The sequence below is a fragment of the Ptychodera flava genome, chromosome 6 (genome assembly GCF_041260155.1).
Source record: "Ptychodera flava strain L36383 chromosome 6, AS_Pfla_20210202, whole genome shotgun sequence".
Lineage (NCBI taxonomy): Eukaryota > Metazoa > Hemichordata > Enteropneusta > Ptychoderidae > Ptychodera > Ptychodera flava.
The window spans coordinates 40196080-40222716 of NC_091933.1; the positions used below are offsets into that span (position 1 = coordinate 40196080).

Below are 26637 nucleotides of genomic sequence, written 5' to 3' on the forward strand. Positions count from 1 at the left end.
ATATTGATGTGTGTGTGTGCAGTTGATGTCTGATGTATGAATGGAATTAATTAGCTAAATTTGAGAAATAGTTGAGTGTGTGATCAATAGTTGCAATGTGGTTACATGAATTCTCAGTGTTGGTTTGTGATAAAGATCGATATGAGTGGACACATTTAGAAGTCCCTCACATGGATTACGTCTGTAGGTATTGTACATTTTCCAAATTGTTGACGTGGTAATGTATATAGCTCAGAGTAATATGTAACTTGGCTTGAAAGTACTGGGCGCAAAGGGAAATACAGGGCTCTTGATTATATCTGTAAATGTAACGGCTTTATCGAAAATGGATTAAGATTAGTGCTAAGATCCAGCAAATTTCATTGTCGTATTACAAGAAATTTTCTGCATGGAAGGTGGCTACCATCCCTGTAATTAACTTTTATTCAATAACACAATCATAACAATTGTGCACTTCACAAAACTGAATACAAAATATATAAACTCAAGAGTTTTTAATTGTCATGATGAAAAGTTAGGAAATTGCAGAATCAGATTCATAGTAATGTCAATGCAAACTTCCAGAGCTGATTAACAAACAAACAAACAAACATGCATTTACTAACCACATTTTGCCTGATACAAATACTTGTCCTGACATATTTCAGCTTATTCTTTATTCATTAACACACCATAAACCAAATAAAAAATGGCTGTCTGGCAGCAATATTGGATCATATTACTAAATCAATTAAAGGGACATTATTTGTATCTTTTGACTTCTTTTCATTTTTTCGATGACTGAAATCCCTGGTCAAATCAATAGGAGACCTAAATTGTGACTATGGACGGCTTCAAGGATATGTAAAACCACCTTCTTGCTGTTCACGGCAAGGTTCAATGTTGGTAAGGGCGTCTGCGCGATTTGAACCAACCGCCATTATTGAACCCAAGCACATGACCAATATTACTACGCATACGTCAACCATCAAAGTACAGCTGGAACGTGAACAGCCTGTGACCTGTACACCAACTTCAGCACAATGGATATCGAGAAGCACACGCGCATAAACAAATGCACGTCTCCGCACAATCTACTGTCAAATAGTGAAACTAAGCAGGGCATTTGCTTGTAAGTTTGATTTTAGTATTGATGACACGGACTGTGAAACAAATAAAACCATAGACGCAATTGGGTCAATGGTAAAACTAAAACGATGTCAGATTGCTGTGGTGATAGTGAAACAGGTACAGAGTAATGCATTTTCTGTGCATTTGATCGTTGGCAAATCTTCGTCAACTTTCAAGATTTTTAGGGCATTTTCTTGCCATTACGTTGGTTCGTTTTACAAACATGACATGATCACTTGTTGAACTTGGAAACATCGCACTCGGACTGAACAGTGCACGGTGTAGCATCGGTGACATCGTGACACCGCGCCGGGCGAGTGCTGTCATTGGACTGCTCGCGAGTAGAGTCACCTCTCGACACACAAGATCTGTTTAAATGTTGTTATTCTCCGGCCTCCACGCCGTATAACGCCGGGAACACAGCCGAGGTGGGTGTGCTCAAAAACGAAACTCAATGCAAGCTTGGGATTAAAAATGGGTTGTTTTTGGTGGAGAAACTGCACGCCGCAACCGAGGTGCTGCCACGCAGACGGTGACATCATGTACGTGTCAGTCGTCAAAGTACATTGCTTCAATTTCGCGATCACCTCGACAATAACATGACTGTCTACTGAAGTTTATCCCTTCATTTTACTCTGTTTTCACATTTCTATGCCCACAGGCTTTGGGCAAGTCTACATATGCATATGGAGGAACAAACGGGACGAAAAAAATCCGCCACTATAGGCCTTGTCGTCGACTTCTTGCAGCTTGTAGGCATTTGAAATGCCCATTATAAAATGTGCTCTCTAGCAGCAAAGAATAGTGTATCTAAGAGCAGGATTGGCCGTCAAGATCTCCATGAAAAACTGACCGTCAAAATGTAACTGAGCAAACGGCATCAGTAATAGGGAATCCCGAAACTGCAATACTGCGCTTTCGACTTTCACTTAGCGTGGTTTATTTTTTTTACACGCGGATGCTTACAGCGGCCCAGATAGCAGTTAGCAGTGTGGTCTGATCGCAGGTACTAGGTCACCTTGCCAACTCTGAGGTTAAAAGTAGCCCACCTTTAACCCCTGACCCAAGGTTTTTCTATACAGTGTACGCAAACGGGATGGAAGTTGTCTATGGTCGACCGTTTTTTAGACATCTTTCAGTAAGTCGAACAACATTATCAACTGCTCGTTTGCAACAATATGAGGTCAAAAGATACAAATAATGTCCCTTTAACGTCAAAAAGTATGTTACAGTGCGTTGTCCTGGTGCAAAGTTTGGGGCTAATGTGCAGGATCTTGGAAGCTATTATCCAATTGGATCCATTATCAGTGAATTATATACGATAGACTCCCTAGGAGTTGCTGTAAATAATGACAATCAACCAGTTAGATATAACCTTCCCAGGAAGCTGCACCTCAGCAGCAAAGTTTCAAAGACTTTGGTCAATTGGTCAAAACCTGTCTTCTGAGTATTGGCTGTAGACTGTCCTAGACAAAAGGTACAGTAAATAAAATGGCTGTCAAGCGGCCATATTGTATCGTAAAAATAAATTGACATGCATATGTATGACATAGGGAGTAACCCTTGTACAAGTTTGCAATAAATCACTCCAAGCACCTCTGAGAAACTTGTGTGAACGGATGCACGCATTGACGCACACATATTTAAGACCAAATCATTAAGTCTCCCCGAACTTTGTCCGTGGAACAAACAGGACCTTAAGTGGAATAATCATGAGGTGGCATTTCACAATTCAACTTTTTATTCCTGTATAATGCTTTCCCAAATATCCTTGTTCTTCAAAGCCCTTCAAATTTTTATGTTGGCAACATGGCATCATAGGCAGACAGTCACAGTTATTATCTGTTTACTTTTTTGTTTATTATCAAATTTTATATGTAGTTTGGGAGCATTCCAAAACTGACCGTAAAATATCACAATAGGTATTCATGGTAAGCATTAGCAGGATGGAGCAATCTGGGCATGGGTATATGATAATGCATATTATATCATACCAGTATATTGATGGTGCAAATGCAGCGATCTGATTGGTCGAGATGCGAAAAGAACTGTGGTATATTGGCGATATACCACGGCTGGCATACGCACGAGCTCTCAGCTTGAGCAAAACTCCATTTATGACGTTCCACGCCAGAATTTCAATATACTGTTGTATATAAGAGCAATAAATCACACCCAGCGATGGTATACCACTCAATTTTGACCAGTTCACTTCATGTATGCACTCGCTATCACTCGTGCATATATGTCATGAACTGGTCAAAATCTCATGGTCTACCATCGCTGGGCGTGCTTTATTGCTTAAATATCACACTGGCACTTTATACTGGATAGCATCATGCATGGCCCCGGACACTGCGTAATATCATGCTTGGCCCTGGACACTGCATAATATCATGCTTGATGCTGGACACTGCAGTGGAGAACACCACATGTCAGATATCTTGAGACCTATTCAAACTTCCATGTTTGTAGTTTGATTGAAATGTAAATTTAGGATAATAGAGCTAGGAGTTGTTGGGTCAGCTATGATGACCTCTTGACCTTCCACCAAACCAAGCTCTGTGAATGTAAGAGAATAAATTACCAACTTTCAACTGATGCTGTATATATCACTATAATTTAAACAATGACACAATAACTTTGACATACAAGTAGGATGAATTTGTTGTTTGTTTCCTTATCAATGCAAGCGTAACTTTGTCTGGAGGTTGAACTATTTCTTTATGATGTTTTAATACTCAACAGACCTTCAACATTGATCTAGAAGCTACAATATGCATGCTCTATTCACAACATGATATAGAAACAGTATAAAGGCATCAAATAATCAAGTCATCGTTGATGACACAGTCCCCACTTGTTAATGGGTACTTTGATTACATGTCCTCAGAGAGGATAGAGTCCTCTTCATTATTAGGTTTGTGATAAAACTACTTTGATACAGATGGCGCTCAATGGCCAAGAATGAGTTCCATGGTGATGAAAACATAAAACCAATGTAGGCTACCATCCTAAAGATCATAAAATGAGTCAACTAGGAATTAATCAACAGGATGTTGCAAAACATTTTTGCATACAATCCTAACACTTAACAGATTATCACTGGTACCGGATTTTTCTGAGAGTACGCCCACTCGAAAACCGCCCATGGGCGGTTATTTGGGGGGTGGGCCGTTATTAAGAATTTTAAATTTCATCTCAACCTTTGTCTACGGCATTTCAACTTGACTCCCCTTGAAAAAAATTACCTACGCAATAGGTCAAAAAGTTTTATATAGCGTACTAAATAAAATAAGTTACACTTCTAAGATAATTACTTCGGCGATATATGTCCGTATCCCCCTATTCATGCTACTAAAATGCAGGTGGAATGATCCACAAGAACGCAAAGTTAACGTTAGAGTTTGCCACACATGCCGACAATGATTGACAGAAGCAGGAGCCAGGAATTTTCCATTCTGCACGATGGGGATCATGAAATAAATAAAATGACTATCATAAAAAATAACTCTGTTTCATTATTTTTTATTTAATGTACATCATTACTTTTCAGGTTTTTTTCGCTTTGATACAAAAATCTGATGATTTTCTTTGCGTAAATTTGTTGCATTCACAAACGTAACAGTAGCAGTAATAGGTAGTAGAAATGGTATAATCCACAATTGTTTACGATTATTGACCTCTTTGCGTGCAACGAATGTGAAACACTGTATCTATTTTCACACATTCGACTACTTTGATTAACTTGTCACACTTACAAACTAGGTCAACCTCAGAACACGTGCACACGTCAAAATCTGATCGATGATTTTCTTCGCTTTATCGCCGAGCGGTTCTGTCTATGGCCTCTCAGTTAGGCGACTGATGCCGTATGTTGTTGGTTCGAATCCGATTGAAAACTAGCCGTATTTGAATGCGTTCGACAAACCATGGAGGCATGTGATAATTAGATATTATTCCCTAATATTTTTCTTCGTTCAGCGAAGGAAAATACGAGTGACGTAATGACCGTGTCACCACGAGTCGAAGACGAGTGGTGACACGGTCATTACGTCACGAGTATTTTCCAAGCTGAACGAAGAAAAATATTAGGGAATAATATACTTATCACATGCACAAGCCAAGAATTCGTTATTTTTTGCAAAATAAAATAAGTTTTCCATGACGATTCCGCGTTTAAACTTTTGAACTACTTTAGGAATAAATATCAGTACGCCGTGCACATGTTGTCAATCATTTCCAGTCGTCCATCGTGTGCGTTAGCGCTCACGTTCGTTCGTGTGTGGAGCAAATGACAGCTCTCGGTCTACACGTAGGCTACCTTCCGCAAAGTTATACTCTATTTCAAATGTAGTATAGTCCTAGAAATTTATCACAGACGAAGATACGCTATTTTTCGGGAACAAATATCGACTGAATCTCGACAGCGCGAACACTGTAAACGTCGCGCCTGATCCTGTTTGCAATGCTTACGGAACCCACGGTATATGCGACCAGCTTTTGAGTTCGTTGTTTCCGCAAATTATTCACGTAATTCCTTCGGAATATACAGGCGGTACACTCTTGTGTTTACATTGTTCGGATGAGTAATGTCGTAGTCTGTGAAAATATCGATTTCATTACATGACTTTTGATCGTGGGAGAAACATCGGCTGCCATGTTGTTTGTTTACATATTTACGAGCACACCGAAGATCGACAAAAAAAAGGTCCGACGCACCAAAATTGATGACATAGACGCGGGTTGTCGTGACGTAGAACGACCAGAGAATAAATCCCGCATTTTTTAGTTAATTGGCGGTAAATTTTTACCGAATTACGGCCCTGGGCCGTTATTTAGCTACAGTGTGAAGCAGACAATGTAGCCATTTTCTGTTTAACGGCCCTGGGCGTACTCTCAGAAAAATCCGGTACCATATTTCATAAAGTTTGATGTAGTATTTACAACACTATGAGATCAACATCTGTATCAAGTTTCATCAAATTTGACGTTGTATTAATTTGTGGCTATATCACTCTAATACGGAAAGTTCATTACTTATGCAATTACAAGTTAATGAAAATGACACTAATAAATGTCTTTTCAATGTAAAAGCAATGTGAGCTTAACATCTATACAAATTTTCATGAAATTTGGTGCAGTATTTCCTGACATATCAGCCTAATTACAAAATTTCAATAATTGACATGTTACTGCTACATGACGTGAAACAAATTGACGAGCATATGTATGAAATAGGTCAATGTCCTTGTACCTACTTTGAATGATACTGGTGGAAATATGTCTGAGTTATGGCTCTGTACATTAGAAAATTGTAACAAAATCACCGCCATGCAGCGATATTTGATCTTACTGTTTAAAAAATCAACACGTATATGTATTACATAAGTCAATGTCCATGTACCAACTTTGAATAAGATCAGTTGAGACTTGCCAGATTTATGGCTCTCGACATGAAACAATCATGACAAAATTGCTACCAAGTGGCCATATTGGACCATCTCGTGAAACCAATCCACATACATATGTATAAATAAATCAATGTCCTTGTACCAACTTTGAATATTTCGCTTGATACATGTCTGAGTTATGGTTCCGGACATGAAAAATTGGGAGAAAAAATGGCCACAAGGCGGCCATATTGGATTGTATCACAAAACAAATCAATGTGCATATGCATGACATAGGTCAATGTCCTTGTACTAAGTTTTAATAAAATTGGTGGATAAATTAGTTGAGATATGCCCAAGTTTGGCTAAGGACATGAAATAATTGTAACAAAATGGCTTCCATGCAGCATATTGGATCATATCATGAAACAAATTGACCAACATATGTATGACATAGGTTAATGTCCTTGTACCAACTTTGAATAAAATCGGTTGAGATATGCCTGAGTATTATGGTTCTGTACATGAAAAAATTGTAACAAAATGGCCGCACGGCAGCCATATTGGATCGTATCACATAACAAATTGACATGCATATGTATGACATTAGTCAATCTCCTTGTACCAACTTTGAATAAATTCGCTTGATACATGTCTGAGTATTATGGCTCTGTACATGAAAACATCGTAATAAAATGGCTGCCTAGCGGCCATATTGGATTGTATCACAAAACAAATCAATGTGCATATGCATGACATAGGTCAATGTCCTTGTACCAACTTTGAATAAAATCGATTGAGATATGCCTGAGTTATGGCTCTGTACATGAAAACATCGTAATAAAATGGCTGCCTAGCGGCCATATTGGATCGTATCACAAAACAAATCGACGTGCATATGTATGACATTGGTCAATGTCCTTGTACCAACTTTGAATAAAATTGGTTGAAACATGTCTGAGTTATGGCTTTGTACATGAAAAAATCGTAGCAAAATGGCCGCATGGCAGCCATATTGGATCGTTTCACAAAACAAATTGACGTGCATATCTATGACATTGGTCAATGTCCTTGTACCAACTTTGAATAAAATCGGTTGAAACATGTCTGAGTTATGGCTTTGTACATGAAAAAATCATAGCAAAATGGCCGCATGGCAGCCATATTGGATCGTTTCACAAAACAAATTGACGTGCATATCTACCGGTATGACATTGGTCAATGTCCTTGTATCAACTTTGAATAAAATCGGTTGAAACATGTCAGAGTTATGGCTCTGTACATGAAAAAATTGTAATAAAATGGCCGCCTGGCAGCCATATTGGATTGTATCACAAAACAAATCGACATGCATTTGTATGAAATTGGTGAAATGCTTGTACCAAGTTTGAATGAAATCGCTCCCTGCATCTCTGAAATATCTGCGTGAACAGACGGACGCATGCACGGACGGACACACGCACGGATGCACACACGGACATGACCAAACCTATAAGTCCCCACGGACGGTGTCTGTGGGGACTAATCAAGCACATCATGCTACCGAACATGCTGTACTCGCCCCTCAACCACCAAAATATGGTATGACCCTACTGTTCTTTGGCAAAGATAGAATGAAGTGTGTGCTAAAAAAGCTGCCGGGTTTCTACCTTTCAGCTTCTTTGGAAGGTTGACTTTTGTCCTCTTTTCAATGGATTCTACAGCTTGCATGTACAATGTTTTACTTTTACCATCAATCATGGCCGTAATTCCTGGGGCTTTCATTTGCCTACAATACAAAATATATAACCAAGTGAAAAACAACATTGATTGTAAAAAAAAATTGAAATCTTATTCCTTATCACATGATTTTACTGAACTCTAAAATATCTGCTGATGAATCAAATTTCATTCAACAGGAGAGGCACCTGAACACAGATGTCTTTTGTGAGTGCTCATAGTAATACAAAATGTAAATAGATTCAATTTAATTTCTAAACCAAACCAAGAATTGAGATTTTGCCTTCATAAGCCTAAATTTGGAATCATCATGTCTACTCATAAATCTTCTGTCAACTTTGAAGTGATCAAACACGTATCAAGAACATCAAATAAATTTGTTTTGATATAAAATAGAGAAAGCTTGAGAATAGAACAAGTAGGAATTCTCAATTTAATTAAAGGTATACAGTCACCTGTAATCTAAATATGCCCATATATGGTCAAAGGGGCGTTCCTTGGTATTCAAAATGCTCATGTGAGGGCGCTGTTTTTAAAATGCAGCCACCTGCTTAAATCTTTGATTGGTTAGATTTTCTCTTTCCATGGTAACTGTGGCAAAATTGGAACAGGTGACATGTATACCTTTAACCTTACACCTGAAGAACTGCAACAAGTATCAATTTGATCATATGTACACTCAGTGTGACAGTTTTCGGACGACCTCAGTTTTCGGACATTTAGTGACATGCTGTTAGTTACACTCACTTCGCTCCGTATCGATAGCGTTTTACAGGTCATGTGACCTCATATTAAGTCAGGTGACACTGTTGTCCCGTTTTCGATAGTTTTTTGGTAGAAGCTATTGAGTTCGCTACGAGCGGCGGTCACAAATTGTCGTCTGACACCGCGTCAGTGATACTGTCAACATACTGCCGTCAGGTCAAAGTAACTGAAATTTTGACTAAAGTCCTGATTTAGCATTGAATTTTGAATGTGGGGGAGAATAATGAATTTTAAAATATTCTTTCCATTGTTTGCTACGATTGCATGTAGTTTTAACGAAAACTGCACAGTTGTTTCGAAGAAAAAAGTACATTTAATGAACGTAAGAAGTGTACAAGTTTTCGGACAGACTATATTTAGCATGTGTAAACGTATAAGTGACTTACCGCGTAAAAAACTTGACAGGTAAATAATTCCATACGATGATATATACTCGCTATTTTTTATTAAATAATGCCTGTGCGATTCTAATATAAACAAAATATGCAATGGAAACAAGTAATACTCACTTAACAAACTTAGCGAAGTTAGCCACACCGTACGATACAAGGTGCCGAAAGCAACACACCAGAGACAACCCGTGTCCGATATCTAAGCGCCTACACACGTCGAAATATAGTTGAGTTGTCCATGGATTAAACATAACTAATTATCATAATATTCTTATATACAGTTTTCTAAACATATCGAAATTAAAAATCGGTGGTTTGAAGTTTCAAATTATCAATACTTAGCTCCTAATCACATTCCAAACACGACGTCCGATTTCTGGGATTGCAGTCCGATTATTACGCCTTCAACATGGGGTCAAAACTTTGGCAACTTTGACCCCAAAATACCACTCCCATAGTGTCAACTGAGTTTGAGGATAACCGCAATAAAGTTTCGAAATGTATGGTGATAAGATTTCGTATTGCTGGTCATTTACGAAACGACTTTGGGCGAAATTCACTACCCTGTCCGAAAACTGTCACACTGAGTGTATATGTTTCACCAATTGATGGAACACACATACATTGAAGCATTTTCTTGAAGATAGTTGACTAAATCTTGAAGAGTTGCATCTTCATTAAAAGGTACAGTCTGTGGTACTTGACTACAAGCTATGCAATCATCCTGTTGGGAAGAAAATAACCAATAACAATAACCTTGGGGTTATAATATTTTGATAATGACTGGAATGTGTCAAAGTCAGAAATGTATGAAGTCAGGCCATATCATCAGGAATACAATGTGTAAAGGTAATTTAGGAAAGTCATCAAAATGCTACCATTTAGCATTGCTTGACACCAACTACACATCTTTCCATCTTTTGGAAAAGACTTCCATCCACTTAAGAACCAAAAGGCAGAGCCCTGGTATGTTACAGTGTCATCAATTGAATTCATCGAATTGATAGTTACAGTTCAAGAGATTCAATCATTGGTTTCAAGAGAATAGCTACACGGAGAGTATTGTTACTCAGTGTGTGGATGTGTATTCTAGCATTTATTATGTTTTTAATCATGACAACATGAAACAGATCACTCAATACACTGACCTTTTTCTCTGCTTCAAATGTGTAAGTATAAAGTCCATCAGTGTCATTGAAGACCATGTAATTATTCAATGGTAGGCTACAACTGATGGTGAGAAAAAAATTGAGAAAACAATGAATGGGACGCTGATATATTATGGCCAATAAATAGTACATACCAGTTTTACACATGAGGAAAGACACATGCAAAAATTTCTGTAAAACATAAAAGTATCAGGTGAATTGACCATGTTCTTATCTGAGGGCTGCAGCAACATCACCACTACAGAACAAAACTAAATCGTTGACATTGTAGTCAAAATTGATGGGAAACATTGGTAAAGTAGACTATGTAGCTTTAACCCTTTCATCATCATGGTTTGACCCACACCCATGGCTATTTAAAAGTGAGTGTGGACTGTTCTACAGGGAGTTAAGGTAAAACAGGTTAAAAATGTTGCCAAACACACACATACCTAGTTGCTATTTTGAATACTTCTGTGACACATGCTGCTGCAATGACCGCATTGGTTGATGCTACAGCAGGAATTATGTGTTTTACAACACCTACAGGGACAAGAAATCAATGTAAAAAAAACAACATTTACTTCAGGAAACCATACCCACTGGTAACTGCCTTAACCTTCTTATTTACCGGTAGAAATATTTCTTGATCAGACTACAGGCTGAACCTCCCGACCTGAGCAGAATGTGAACTTAGCTAAACAATGCATGTGCCATTGTATCAATGTATGCTCCCTGGCACTACTTTCTAAAACCCACCAGACCACTTACTAAAGACATCTGTGATTCAGAAAAAACTGTGCCTGGGATCAATTGTAGATAAAAATTTGAGGTAATATCCAATGTAACTAACCAAAATAAGGTATGGGGCCCAGGGGCACCGAAGTCCTTTGGACAAATGCGGATGGTGAGTAAAGGGGGAAATAAGTTAAAGGGGGGAAAAATAAAACAGTATCCATTCATTCACAGTTGGAAAGGGCCAGTGTTATAGACAATTTCATTTGTTTCATCCATTTTAACTGATAGAGTTATAGAATGAGGGAAAACAAGAGAAATCACAAGTGACATATTTATAATGATTCAAGAAAAAGAATAGTTAGCAGGAGGGAGTGATATATTGCTTTGCTAGAACCATATGTTTGTGAACTTGTTCCTAAATTTACCACATTAGTTGCTAAGACCATTAAATGTTGCAAACAGGTCAGCAACTGGTAATGCTGGGAAGTATTTTTTTTTAAATTTGAGGACAAGTTTACAAACATTCTGTAGTAAATATGCAAGACATTGAGGTTTACTGATTTTTTGCTGGAACCGTTATTTAACCTCAGGGGCATTGAAGTGGGCTGGACAATAAATATAGGAATGCAAACAACTGTTTAACAAATATGAACAATGTTTTATTGGAAACACAAAAAAAGGAAAACAGGAGAAAGGAGCAAAATGCGGTGAAAACCCGCATTTGTCATTAAAACTGCTTGTAACATGAAATCAGTGCCAGTGCACATTATCTCAGAAGGGGTATCTGAAATAGCACTAACATGAACAACAATATAACAAAATGGTTTTGAAAAGTTGCCATGCAAAGCGCATGAAAAATGGTAAATAAAGAAATTGATACTGAGTTGCCCTTGAACATTCAAAATGCCACATAAGTATCTAAACCGGTAATAAAATCTTCATCCTGTTCCTCTCATCTGCTAAATTAGTCTATCTTTCCGTTCAACTTCATCATTAACTACATGCAACATTGCATTTTGCATTACGAACGAGTGTTGTGCATCGTAAAGCTAGCTTCAGACTCAGAATCGGGTCATATTCCACTCTGAAGCCAATGCTGGCAGTGCACAATCACAGTAAAGGTGGAAGGTTTATGCAAAAATGACACTGAATCTGAATATGGTACTACTTTTAGGCATATTAGCCAACGGCTGTGGAGGTCTCAATTCATCATCCACATCGGAATTACACGTCCAAAGTGAAAGTTACGCTAACAAAAAATATTTTTGCTATTTTACTGTTAAAATTCCAATATTACTTACAGAAAAAAAATTGTTTTCGACCCGAACATATGAGTGAAACTGACAAACTTTCCGTGATTAACTGATTGTTCACTTCAATGGTTTTCAATTTCATGTCTTGTCAAAGTGGCGAAATTTACGTAACCCATGCAACAGCCGATGGACAGCTTTTATAACGAAACACAGAACCAATCGATATTGATATCACGAGTCGCCCGTGCTGATTTCACAAATACTGAGCGTGCACAAGGCAGTATTCTGAAGACTCAATTTGAGCGATCGCCTTTTCCCAATCTGGTCATATTATTAAACACAGACACATCAGCAGGCCCGCACTGAGTCACACACAACCATCGTCCGCGGTCACACAACTATCATCATATTAAAACATTAGCGTCGATGTAAAATGATGAAAATCGATATACCTCCTTGGAATACTTCCAGAAATACACTTCTAGTCGCAACGCTGGCTGAATTAATAATGTTAATTCTCACAACAACAAAACAGAAATCACTTTACCAATGAGAAACCAAGATGGCGGTGATTGCCTCAGACTAAACCCCCAATGCTTACACGCGTGCGCAGAACACATAATTATAATAATTATAATATTTGCTCTAAAAATGCCCAAAAAATAGCACTAGCAATGATGCAATGAAGGAATCAAAATAACAAAATAACACCAAAGTCCTGATAGAGTTTGTCCATTTCTTTAGAGTTATAAAGTAAGATCCAAAGGACTGGAATGAGACCTACCCTGAGTCAATCTGTATGTGACACCCTGGATATTAAACTGTTTGGCTCTGTCCATTGCTTTCTCATGAATCCACTGGATGTGAACCGGGTCATCCCCATCAATTGCAACATTTTCTACAGAGGTAGGAAAGGAAACATACTGGAGAATGAGACATGGCACCCAAGCAACACAAGGCCTTGTTGCTTATACTGAAAGTACACTTTATCGATATTTGTATACACTGTAAAAACTCTGACATTAACACTAATGACAGTAGTTACAATAAGTGAACCACCAGAACAAAATTTGACAACAGACAGCTAGGTGTACACAGTTTGAACACTTACCTCCAAATGGGTGCTCTTGACGCCACAATAAAACTTTGACATATTCTATACAGTGTTCTGGAAGCCTTGGAGTGTGTGCAATGGTACACATTGGAAACACAACCTGTTCAAGAAAAAATTGAAATCTCTTTTACTGATCACAACATAATGGACTGTCACTCATGAAAAGAATACCTTACAATTCAATACTTGTAAATTACATATTATTGGTCCGTGCAAATAAACATGTCATGAGAGATATTAGACACTCCTCATTCCTCAAGCAGCAAAGTTGCGGTACGATACCATCTTCAAAATATCAGCACAGCATTCTCATCTTTAAAATAATGATGAGCTGGGGGAAATGTCTTGAACAAGTCATTACAAATTACATAGTCCCCACTAGGCTGATGATTTGGAAACAAAATGACCATTACATGGCTATATTGGATTGAATCACAAAAAAAATTGATATGCATATGTATGACAAAGGGACTAATCCTTGTACCATGTTTGAAAAAAAAAATCACTCCTGGTGTCTCTGAGAAATTTGCATGAACAGACAGACACAAACACATCATCAAATCTTTAAGCCCCTGCAGACTTTGTTCGTGGAGACTAAAATGTACTTACTCTCCATAAATGTTACACGATGCTAGACTTAAAGTCAATGAATATTCTCTGTATGACTCATTATCAGCTGATTTGCATACTTAAACAATGCCAATCAATATTCTTTGCATAAATTAATTCAATTATTTAAGAAATCATGCAAAACACATGTATGATAAATGTACAAACTATCGAGTTGTTAAAGACCCTACCTGTGGTGGATAGAGTTCTAGGGTACACTCAACACAAGCAGTAAGACCAGGTAATATGACCCTAGCACTGCCTTTGAAACCCTCTGTTCCGCCATCTATCATTGGTATTATACTACTCTGATCTAGTTCACCATCTTCATCATAGTTAACAAGACTAAGCTGCAAGATAAGATGGACAGACATGATTAGGCTGCCAGGTGTCTCTGCCACTGTATCACAGGATTTGAAATTCAAATCCTGTTTGGTGGTTCATGTAGATCACTACATTGGTGGTCCACATGAAGTTGCCACAGCAACAACAACAAAATAAATTCTTGGTCTTTTGGCCAGACGTCCATATATCTTTCTTTCATGAAGTTGACTTTGTTTGTGTACTGTCTATTTACTGTCTGTTCTGTGCTGTTTTGTGTTTATGTTTACAACTATTGTCTTACGAATTCTGACATAGAGTTATTGGATTATGGATTGGTATGATTGTGATTATTTTAAAGTCCGCTTCTAAACAATAACCCTCTCTTTCCAAACTTGTCAAATATTTTTTGTACGGCAATCATGAAAATTGGGGAGCTTGGAACTCTAAAGATGAAACAATTGTGGACCTGCACCATCCTTAATAAAGTTGCTGAAGCAGGGCTCAGAGTGCTAACCCTTTACATCAGCACATCTCTGTGAATAGGATGGGTGAACCTAAATACAAGGAATGGGGTGAACCTAAATATGAGGAACTAGGGTGAGAAAGTGAAGGAAGAAAGCTTGATTGCCATGAACCATTGTGCTCAGCATATTTCAGAATCAAGTTGTAAAACTTCACCAAAAATCAACAGAAATTAATCTACTTATCTGAAAATGGAAACAGATATCAGATCACATTTTCAAAATGTGTTATTGACATCACATCTCCAATAGAAACTTAATAAATTGCAGAATCTGTACTATAGAGCTCATTCGTCATTGGCAAAATAATAAAGTTCCACTGCACCTTGACAGTAAGTACAGCATAGTAAACATCTTCAGAGCAAAATGTTTCAATTACACTATATCTGCAACAGTTCTCTGAAAATTTTGATTTTTAAGATTAGAGACCAAGGGTCCGAAACCATATAGTAATCATTCTGTTTTTTATTGGGGTTTTCGAGACCATGGGTCCGAAACCCTCTAATAATCATTGTTTTGTATTATTCTGCTTCTTCTTCCACCTCATAAATGCAACTGTGACGTGAACAACGTTGCACCTAGAGACTTCAAATTTTTTGATCCCTTGACAATAACAATGGGTCACGTGACCTGGCGGCCATTTTGAATTTAAACTTTAAAATTGACTTAATTTGCATAAACATTTATCAATCAAGATTCTGTTCTCAGTTTTTGTAGACAATAGGACTACGCTCCTTCATGCCAAATATCAAGGTCATAGACTGTGCCAATTTTGAGAAGATTTTTAAAGTACTATTTTTCCGATGTCAGTGACCTTTGACGTACCCTATACCTATGCAGCTAAGCTATGACATTGGCTTATTCTGGCCAATGTTAGAGTCCGAGAATGCTCGTGTCTATTGTACAATGACAAGTAGGGGACCAAATTACACACTACAATTTTCGGAATGCCTCTTGACTTTTGACCTTGGCATCTTCCTGTATCTCATTAATTATGCACTTACCTAATTCCGGACTTAATAATAGAGCTAGAGGTTTCAATTTTGGTACATAAGGCTAACTATAGAACAACAATTTTTTGACAAGTCATGTGACCTCAGTAACCTTTGACCTCAAATATATGTATATGCCCATAACTCAGTACACCCTTCATATTTGGTATGATGGAAGACCTTATGACACCACATTCTGTATCTAATCAATTATGCACATATTCAATTCTGAGCTAGCCAACAGACCTAGAGATCTGATTTTTGGTACACAGGGATAACTGGGAGGAAATTTTTTTGACAAAATGCCAGGTGACAAGGGTGACCTTTGACTTCGATTTCACAAATATACCCATAGGTCATCAGATATGTGCATATCTATTTCTCTTATTGTCCCTGTGCAAAAACCAGTCATTGCTGCTTTGCAGCTACATTTTATATGGGAACATGTAAAGGTATGGAATATGTCAAAACTCTGGAAATGAAAATACTGTAGTCTTACCAGCATTCCATTTAGCCATCTTCTTGCTACAATGGAATCTAAACCGCAGATAATTAAATGAAATTCTACAGGAAAAGAATGGTTAAATTAGTAAATCAATGAAACGATAAAGTTTGTTTGTAATACCATTTATGGATGTATGTCATCAGTTTACACTTTGTTTACAACATTAATAATGGGAATGGGAAAGCCCAAAAACTACAAATATGATAAGTTCACCAAATGAACATACCAGTACTAAACTACGGTCACCCCCAGGAATATAATATGAAGTTTTAAAGCAATCTGATACACTGTTTCAGAAACAATGATTTATTTACAAAAAAGGGGAAATCACCCAAAAATACAAATGTGAAAATTTCACCACAATTTGAACAAATCTGACTGAGGTTAGCCCTAGGATCATGCATGTCAAGTTTAAAAGCAATTGGACAAGCGCTTTCGCAGAAGAATATTCTTTGACCAAAAGCGGGAAAAATTACCCTAAAACTTCAATATAGAAATATCACCACAATTTCAATAAAACTTACCTATGGCTACCTACAGAAACTGCATACCAGGTTTCAATAAAATATTGTATTTGACTACAGAATTTTAGCAATTTGCAGGATTTTGCCTAATAATATGCTCATGTGAACAAATTCACATCTCTACCTCTAAGTGTCTAAATACAAGGTCCAACTTTGATACTGAAACATCAGAGGAATAAATTAACATATAATGATGAAACAGAAAGGCTATTTATGATTCAAAAGAAAGACTTGATTGCTTTGGGAAATCAATGTTCAATGAAATCACAAGCTGTAAATTGAATCTCACAGACATGTGAGCCCATACAGCAATACAACCAAAGAGAATTAACAAAGACACTACACTTACGTCTGTAAAATGATGAATCAAAATCCTGAATTTTCTTGAAATGTCTGGTTGACAGTGAGTCAAGGAATCTCCGATAAATGATTACTGACATCAATATTCAAACAGCACAAACCTTTCTCTTTTGTCACTTAATGACAAAAAACATGATCATTCAAGATATTTCAAAAATACAGCAGCATACATCTTCAGTAAAAATTCTATATTTACATTGACAACACTATTTTTGTAGACAAAGACATGTCGAACAGTGAGTTGACATTCCTTGACAAGACACCAAAGTGCTTTTCATTGATTGATATATCAAATATAAATCTTTACTGAGACGTACCAGCTATGGTAAAGGATACGGAGTGACATTACAACCAGGGACTCTGGAATTTACAAATTTTGCAGTGACTTCTGCTTTTGACTTTCCTACATCTTTGGGTCTGTGGAAGTGAATGAACAAAATTACATCATATTATAAATTTACACATTATTTACCAGCTACCCATTCTGACTGCTATGGGTTAGCTGCTTTTCAACGAGTAGTAAATGCATCAAGTAGAAATGTGACCAAGTTCCTTAGACACAATCACTATGTTCACACAGACAAATTTGGCCACAACAAAATTGGTATGATGTACCGGTATAGCAACGGCCAAAGGCCTAATTTTAGTTTCTGCTCAGACACGATTGCAACAAAAAATACGCAGTTGTAACTGTAGCTCTATTTGACCTCTAACCTTTCAAAGTTCAAAATGGCAGGCTTGGATAACATCACAATGTTTGTACTGTTCATGCTAATGTACGTGTTTTACGCACAAGAAGGGCTAATATAACTGCCTCTGACTATTTAATGATCCGCGACAACTTAAACTTTTCTTTACTGAGTGCACTGGATATGTCAACAGTGGAGGAATAATCAGTACATAGCATGTTAACCACGTTGACATGTGTGTCTCTCAATGTACTCTGTGGAACAGTATACTTGGTCTCGTTTGGGAGCTAAAAACTTGATGAGAAAATGTTTTTCTGACTGTATATGGGATGATAAGGACTGGATTTAAAACTTCTGGTAAATGTAAAATTGGCAATCAAAGCATAAACTTAGACCTTAAAAAGATCTATGATCAAACTTGACGATCATCTGGGACCAGGACCTTCGTAAAGCGTTCACACTCAGAAATCAGGGCCAACTTGGATTTTAAGTCTGCCCTGGACCCCTCTCCTGATCAGAACAAAATTGATCCGACACTGGGCTGACGCAAAGCTTTCATGACACCAGGTAAAGCTTACGTTGGTGCAGCTACAGCACAACTTTGTATGTGTGAACGGGGAAAACGTTGAATCAGCAAGCAGAAATGTAGCCAAGTTGTTTGGACACTATGTTGAGTCAGCATATCACAGATCATGCATTTCAAAGAATGACTGACTGATTGTAATCAGGAGAATCTTGACACAACAGGGCTACAGAAAACAAATTTCTAAACTTACTTTGTGTACAGTTTCTTACTTGATATTCTATTCTGGCCACCGTAGATAATTACAAAATTAACCTTACAAGACATACACATAGACAATTAAAAAAGAAATATTTGATAACTTAGCACATTTTACACATTAGCTAATGGAGAACAACAGTAACTGTCATGAGATAGATTTACCTGAAAAGAAACTGTCGATTGAGGTTGGAGACATCAATTGTATCCATGTCTATCACATCAATTTGACGAAAACCACTGAGTGCCTGTAGATTCAACCAATAAAGCATATTGGAATTAATTTTGATTAATGAAGTTTAAAGTCAGTTTGCCTGAGTGCAAATAATGTCCACTGAGCCTGAGGTCGTAAAAAATGACTGATTAAAACTGAAATGACATCAAAGAAACAGACTATCCTTGAAACTTGAAGTCAGATCATTTCATTCATTTTCATTTATTTTCTTAAAGGGACAAAGTCGGCCATTTTTCATGAATTTTCTTTGATACGAGATATTAATTATATTGTTGGACATGTTGAAAGATAATGAATGAATGGGTGACCATGCATATATTCAACCCTGGTTCTAGACACGATATATGAAATCATCGTGAAAATGAATTAATGGTCATGACCATTAATTCATTTTCACGATGGTTTCATTTGTCTAAAACCTGGGTCGCATATATGCATGGTCACCCATTCATTCAGTATCTTTCATCATGCCAAACAATATAAGTAGTATCTCGTATCAAACAAAATTCATGAAAAATGGCCGACTTTGTCCCTTTAAATGTCTTCTCAGTTAAGTACAGACTTCTGATACCTCTGGTCACAAATTGGTATTATGGAATATCTTATTATCTTATTTCTTGGGATAGATTACATTTATTCCAACAAAGAATGATGTAAAATCAGAGACAGGACTGTGACTATCACTAGAATCTTGCAAAATGACAGGAGTCAATGAAAAAGCTTACCAAGTCCTTAAGAACTTCACATCCAAGACCCCCAGCTCCTATAACCAACACCTTGCATGTTTCCAATAAAAAGTTCAGCATCTGAAAATGAACGGAATAAATGGGAGGTAATATATAATGCATTATATTTGCAGAAAGCAAAATGACTGAAACATATAACAGGAAAGGAATGTTAAACAATTATGTACCAGGGAGTATTCCAAGCACTTTTGTAACTAGTTTTTGTGAAACACCCTGCAGATGTGAATTGCATGGTCAACACTTGGTTAGGTGTACTGGTATTTTGATTCATTAGTTTAATGACCTTGAAGGAACAGCCTGTGTTTTCCTCTACATTTGCAACAATAGACATAGCAAAATATATTGGGTACTTCATAAGTATACTCCCAAGGCTCTGTAAAAGAATGTTTTCTACTGTGAATCTGGATATACTTACATCAGGGTTGGGTTCAAAATCTGGATGGGCAAAGGGGCCTGTCCGTTCCAGAAATTTACGGATATGGTTCCATCTACCAGGCCACTCAGTGTCCACTCTATTAGAGTCTACTGCCATTCTGATGAACAATGAAATAAAGAGGATATCAGCTGTCAAAAAAAGTATTTGTTAAAAGGTTTTTCAATGTGCAGTTTACTGGAATGCCTCAGCACTAGACAATAATTACAATATACCAAGCACTACCAGCATTTATGAACCATAGAACCATTTTTTTGTATGATATCAACATTTCTGTGATAACCCCGAAGTTTTCCTAGGTTTTAAAAGAGAATGGTTTGCACTTTCCTTGGCGCTAACATGATCAGAAATTTCAAGCTCCGCTAGCAGTAACTCTTGAAATTTGTTGCCACAAAATAGATGATGTAGTGGCATGGGGTTGGAGCTCAGTCGGACTACAAGCAAGTCATAATATCAAGTGTAGCATTTTAATTATTTACTAATCAAAGCTCAAGAGTATGTTAATATATGTCTCAAAATAATCGTGCAAAACAAAGGCCACTGTCAGTATCAGATTTACTTGCACACTACACCCAACACAGTCGATTCATAACTGCGTCTGAGGTGACCCACAGAACGTGAGAATGCGGGACACTGGGTTCCTTTTTGGGGGACATTGTTGCAAGGGCGCGTCCTGAATGCAACACTGTATGAATGATCGATCAGTAAAATTGTAAGCTCCAGTAAACTGCCTAAAGACAGTTAAAAGTCTGTAATAGGTTGCAGTCAACTCAGTAACCTTAAAGAAAGGCTTAACAGTGGCTAACCCTACCTCAACCCAAACCAGTTTATGATATGACCTATCAGAATGCCCAGAGGTTGACAGATGGAAGTGCTTCAACACCTTTTTTTCACTGGAATAGCTCCTCAGTCTATAAATAGACAAGTAGCTAAATAAAAATATACACAACCAGATATGAACTGAAAATGCTCACGTGTTTCATACAGTTATGTGTAAATTTGAACCTTTGCCACATGTTTGCAACTTCATTGAAAGTATTATGATCAACATAATGAACAATAATCACCGCCGATAATTCTCAAAGGTCATGAAGTATACAAATATGTAATTAGCTGAAATAAAAATATTAAAGTTCTTTGACTGCTGTCATTGTATCACCATTTTATATAGCAAGTGTAATTACCATTGGCCGAGTCCTTCAAGCCATATATGCCGAGCTGTGAAAGCTCATTAGATATGCAAATTGTAAATTAGCTGACATGAAAATGTGAAATGACTTTCGATATTGTTTTAACCAGGTATAATCATCAATGTTGTCATGTTTTGCCAACTTTGATCAAGTAAATCCCAGTATATATCCCTAATAAGCAAGTTCATTAAATATGTAAATTAGGAATTGACTTAAGTAAAAATGCTTAATGATTGTCAATAATGTTGTATCATGGTATCTGCAATATATGTAACAAGTTTTGTCAACTTTGGTCAAGTCAATTCAGATATATATCTCTAATTAGGAAAGTTCATTAAACATGCAAATTAGGAATTGGCTGAAGAGAAAATGCTTAATGACTTTCAATAATATTGTATTACAGTGTCTGAAATGTACATAGCAAGTTACATCAATTTTGATCGAGCCAATTCAGATGAATATCCCTAAGTATGAAAATTCATTTAATATGCAAATCAGGAATTGGCTGAAGTAAAATGTCTTTTGACTTTCAATAATGTTATATCACAGTATCTTTGATGTATATAGCAAGTTTCAATGACTAAAATCAAGTTAAATTGTGTTGCTAAGTTATCCCTATATACCAAAATCAGACCTCCAGCTCTATTGGTTGGCTCAGAATTAGATATGCACATAATTAATTAGGTACAGGACGTGATGTCATAAGGTCTCCCATCATACCAAATATGAAGGGTGTAGCACTTGGGGTTACTTAGTTATGGCCATATATGTATATTTGAGGTCAAAGGTCATCAGGGTCACATGACATTTTGTCCAAAAATTGTATTGCTAAGTTATCCCTATATACCAAAATCAGACCTCTAGCTCCATTGGCTGGCTCAGAATTAGATATGCGCATAATCAATGAGGTACAGTATGTGATGTCATAAGGTCTCCCATCATACCAAATATGAAAGGTGTAGCACTTGTGGTTACTTTGTTATGGCCATATATGCATATTTGAGGTCAAAGGTCATCAAGGTCACATGACATTTTGTCCGAAAATTGTTTTGCTAAGTCATCCCTATATACCAAAAATCAGACCTCTAGCTCTATTGGCTGGCTCAGAATTAGATATGCGCATAATTAATTGGGTACAGGATGTGATGTCATAAGGTCTCCCATCATACCAAATATGAAGGGTGTAGCACTTGGGTTACTTAGTTATGGCCATATATGTATATTTGAGGTCAAAGGTCATCAGGGTCACATGACATTTTGTCCGAAAAATTGTATTGCTAAGTTGTCCCTATATACCAAAAATCAGACCTCTAGCTCTATTGGCTGGCTCAGAATTAGATATGTGCATAATCAATGAGTTACAGTATGTGATGTCATAAGGTCTCCCATCATACCAAATATGAAGGGTGTAGCACTTGTGGTTACTTAGTTATGGCCATATATGCATATTTAAGGTCAAAGGTCATCAAGGTCACATGACATTTTGTCAAAAAAATGGTATTGCTAAGTTATTCCTATATACCAAAAATCAGACCTCTAGCTCTATTGGCTAGCTCATAATTAGATATGCGCATAATTAATGAGGTACACAATGCGGTGTCATAAGGTCTCCCATCATACCAAATATGAAGGGTGTAGCACTTGTGGTTACTGAGTTATGGACATATACTCATATTTAAGGTCAAAGGTCATCGAGATCACATGACATTTTGTCAAAATTTTGAATTGCTAAGTTGTCCCTATATACCAAAAATCAGACCTCTAGCTCTATTGGCTAGCTCAGAATTAGAATGCACATAATAAATGAGTTGCAGGAAGATGCCAAGGTCAAAGGTCAAGTGGAATCCCCAAAATTGTGGAGAGCAATTTGGTCCCCTACTGGCCATTGTTCAATAGAAGCTGGCTGTCTTGGACTTTAACATACGCCAGAATAAGCCATTGCCATAGCTTAGCTGCATAGGTATAGGGGAGGTCAAAGGTCATAGAAAAATCAGAAAAATAATACTTTAAAAATCTTCAAAATTGGCAAGACCTGTGACTTGATATTTGGCATGAAGGAGCAAGGCTATAAGGTCTAACCAGGGTTAGGTTGGTAGCGGGTCGAGTTGGTTAGGGGTCGAGATGTCCAGAAACCATGGTCATCATGCTTCCCATAGACTACCATGTATCACAAAAATTAAAACTGTGATAACTTCATTAATATGCAAGCCACGCCCACCAAAACCTTTTCAGTTCTAGCCATTTGAATTCTGAAGATGTCTACTGAATTTGACTGAAATACGTTCAGCCGTTTTTGAGATAATGGGGATACAGACACACGGACACACACACACACACAGACAGACATGGCTAAACCATATGCTCACGTGTGTGAACACGTGAGCAAATAAAACTGCCCCAAAAGTAAAACGATTGCGGCATTGATTTTTACCGTCCTCAAGGTGAGGTCTAGCATTTAAGCTTTGATTTTTATTTGCTTGATCGTTGAATGCTTGCACACTCTGCTGGAGCAAACACACTGACTATGACAAACTTCAGGTTAAATTCACTGCTGAAGGTCGCCTCCAACCGGATAACCAAGCATTGAAATCGATGCAACAATACACTTCTGATCATGATAAATCTTTATGCATTCAATACATTTCTCATTCAAACATATGCACCTTTCATCACGTCAGGAACTTCTTAAACCAATAAATGTATCATCCAGACTAACACTGTGCAAATCTTTGGAACTGATTCAATGATTGATTGCCATTACGTCAAATGCTGGTGATGAAATAGGTAACTTCATGAATAGGATATTACCGATGAAATTCGACTCCCATTGTGTTATACCACATGAAATAATGATGCTAATTAATTAACGGTAATCAACTTGTCTTAAGTGGTTCTGCCAAAAACTTCATACAAGTCTCATTAAAAGTCCCATGGACAAGAACATTTGAAAGACTACCGAACAGCACTAAAATAATTGCAATGAGGAAGCATATATTTTGCCACACTTTCAAATACCATTTCCAAATTGGCTAAAGTTGAACTGACAATTCCAAGATACAATGAATATATCTTCATGGCACACTAGACCAATAGCGGGATTCTCTCCCTATGAGGAGAAAATTGGGAGACTTCCTAGAAATGTTACATGTATTTAGATACAGCAACTCAATCGATGAAGAAATCTCCCGATTGGGAGACTTTGTCCAAAATGTGTAACAGTTTCAAAATGTTAATGAATGAAATCCAGGACATGAATTCGACCTTGGAGTTGATTAACACTTTGGAAATACATTTTTTCATATAAAGTGACAATTTGCTGTATGCCTTTTCTACGGAGGGTATCACTATTATTGAACAAATGTGAATATATACAAAGAAAGCAATGGCGAACTTTTTCGGAACAATGGTAAACCCACCTTCAAATTTGACAACGGATATACTGCCACTGGTACACACTTCCAAATGCGCAAATGTCTATAAAATTGTGCAGAACTACTCTATCAAAAAAGTCTCCTTATCAGGAGAAATTTTTCTGATCAGGAGGTCAATTTTTCTCCTGATCAGGAGACTTCTCCCAATAGGGCAAAAATCCCCCTTTTGGTCTAGTGTGCCTTGCTGTCAATCAAGACGCTACAGCACTAAAAGCATATTTACAGCTACAATCCGTGTAGTAGGTCTAAGGTGAGTTTTGTTAGCTTTACAAGCTGTTTGATTCATTATGATTACTTGGAGGTGGGGGAGGGGAGGCTATTTATCAAAAGCATTAATATTATGCAGTAACAGTAGCACGTTGGAGAATTTCTCGTATCTTCACATATCTGTGACAGATTAATATCTGGTTTCATAGTAAAACAAAATATTTAAAGGAACATATTGCTTAACACTTTTTGTTCCTTGCGCATACCAATAGTTTCATACTCAGACAAAATATTTAACAGAACATATTCCTTGACATGGTACTCTTTTTGTTCCTTGTGTGTACCAATGTGATTCACAATGACATAGGGTGAATCTTTGTTTTACATTGATTTTCTGCCTACCCACATACAGGAATATGTCTCTTTAACTAAATAATAATAAGATGTTGTGAGAACAACGTGTTCACACTTACTTGCATCATGGACGTAATTTTTTTTTGAAGTCCATGAAAATTTTCGTCCATGCATGCATGTGCAATGACACTTTGCCCTTGAACATTTGTGCTCAGGCCAAAACCTTAGAAAATCGGTTTTCGGCAGGCTAGTCACAAATAATTCTCGCAACAATAAAATAGAATAAATGAAAAGGTTGTGCCTAAGAAGACGGAGCAATGTCAATGAAACAGAAAGCAAAACAAAGTAAACCATATAAAGCTTGAAGCCTGTTGTCTAAATCGTGGACAGTCTGTCCTATGGCTAAACCACAGTCCCACCACCTAATAGAAAACAAAGCTTGTAGTCGTCTTATCGTGCAAACGCCGACTCATGAATAGAATGTTGCCAAAGAATAGGGAGTACAGTGGTATACGTATGTGACGCAATGTCACCATTTCAGCCTAGCTGGGTGACCAGTAACAGTATACCTTTTTTTCCGGCTCATGCATGCAGATTTTCAAACATCAACGGCGAATACAACTGCAATCTCCGCGTCAGGGAAGCCCAAACAGTTAGTCAGGCGATAGCAGCACTATCATCAGATACTGGGATAAGTTCCGCAGAACAGATCGAGGTGTATTCGATTTGAGTATATGTCACAAAGTTCACCTATCACGCCGAACGATGACCTAGCACAAACAGCGCTAAATTTACAATAACCCCGATGACATTACCACGTGTGTTATAGTGAGTACATTGCCTCTCTAGTTAACAAATGGTCAAAAGCGTGTATGTGCTCCATTTTAAAAATAATAATAATGTACATTTCCAAAGGAAAAGAGACTTTCCTTGTCGATCTGGAGATTTACTTAGTCGAAAATATCGCCGGGAAAATCAAAATACTTACGGTTCTTCCGCCATCTTGACTTTCTGTAAAAAATACAACTGCGTTAGAGGGTTAGGTAGGTGAGTTTACCATAAACTTGTAAATCTACAGCATACCAGTTTTCTTTTATTTTTGTA

At 37.3% G+C, this 26637-nt stretch overlaps 1 protein-coding gene across 2 annotated transcripts; it reads right to left on the reverse strand.

Annotated features, from left to right (window-relative positions):
• Nucleotides 1-386: 386 nt before the first annotated feature.
• On the reverse strand, nt 387-26564 carry LOC139135779 (NEDD8-activating enzyme E1 catalytic subunit-like). Of its 2 annotated transcripts, none has more exons than XM_070703475.1 (15): nt 26522-26564; nt 20334-20451; nt 19898-19978; nt 19103-19185; nt 17804-17884; nt 17457-17500; nt 16578-16642; nt 14433-14591; nt 13630-13732; nt 13303-13416; nt 10980-11070; nt 10528-10609; nt 10003-10103; nt 8153-8271; nt 387-3672 (listed from the first exon to the last, which is right to left on the reverse strand). In XM_070703475.1, the coding sequence occupies exons 1-15, from the start codon at nt 26533-26535 to the stop codon at nt 3566-3568; spliced, it is 1362 nt and encodes a 453-aa protein (XP_070559576.1). In that variant the 5' UTR covers nt 26536-26564; the 3' UTR covers nt 387-3565. The 2 variants fall into 2 exon arrangements, with proteins under 2 accessions (XP_070559576.1, XP_070559574.1); XM_070703473.1 differs by lacking the exon at nt 26522-26564 and adding an exon at nt 26103-26331 and having other exon boundaries at nt 775-3672.
• Between the last annotated feature and the right edge of the window lie 73 nt (nt 26565-26637).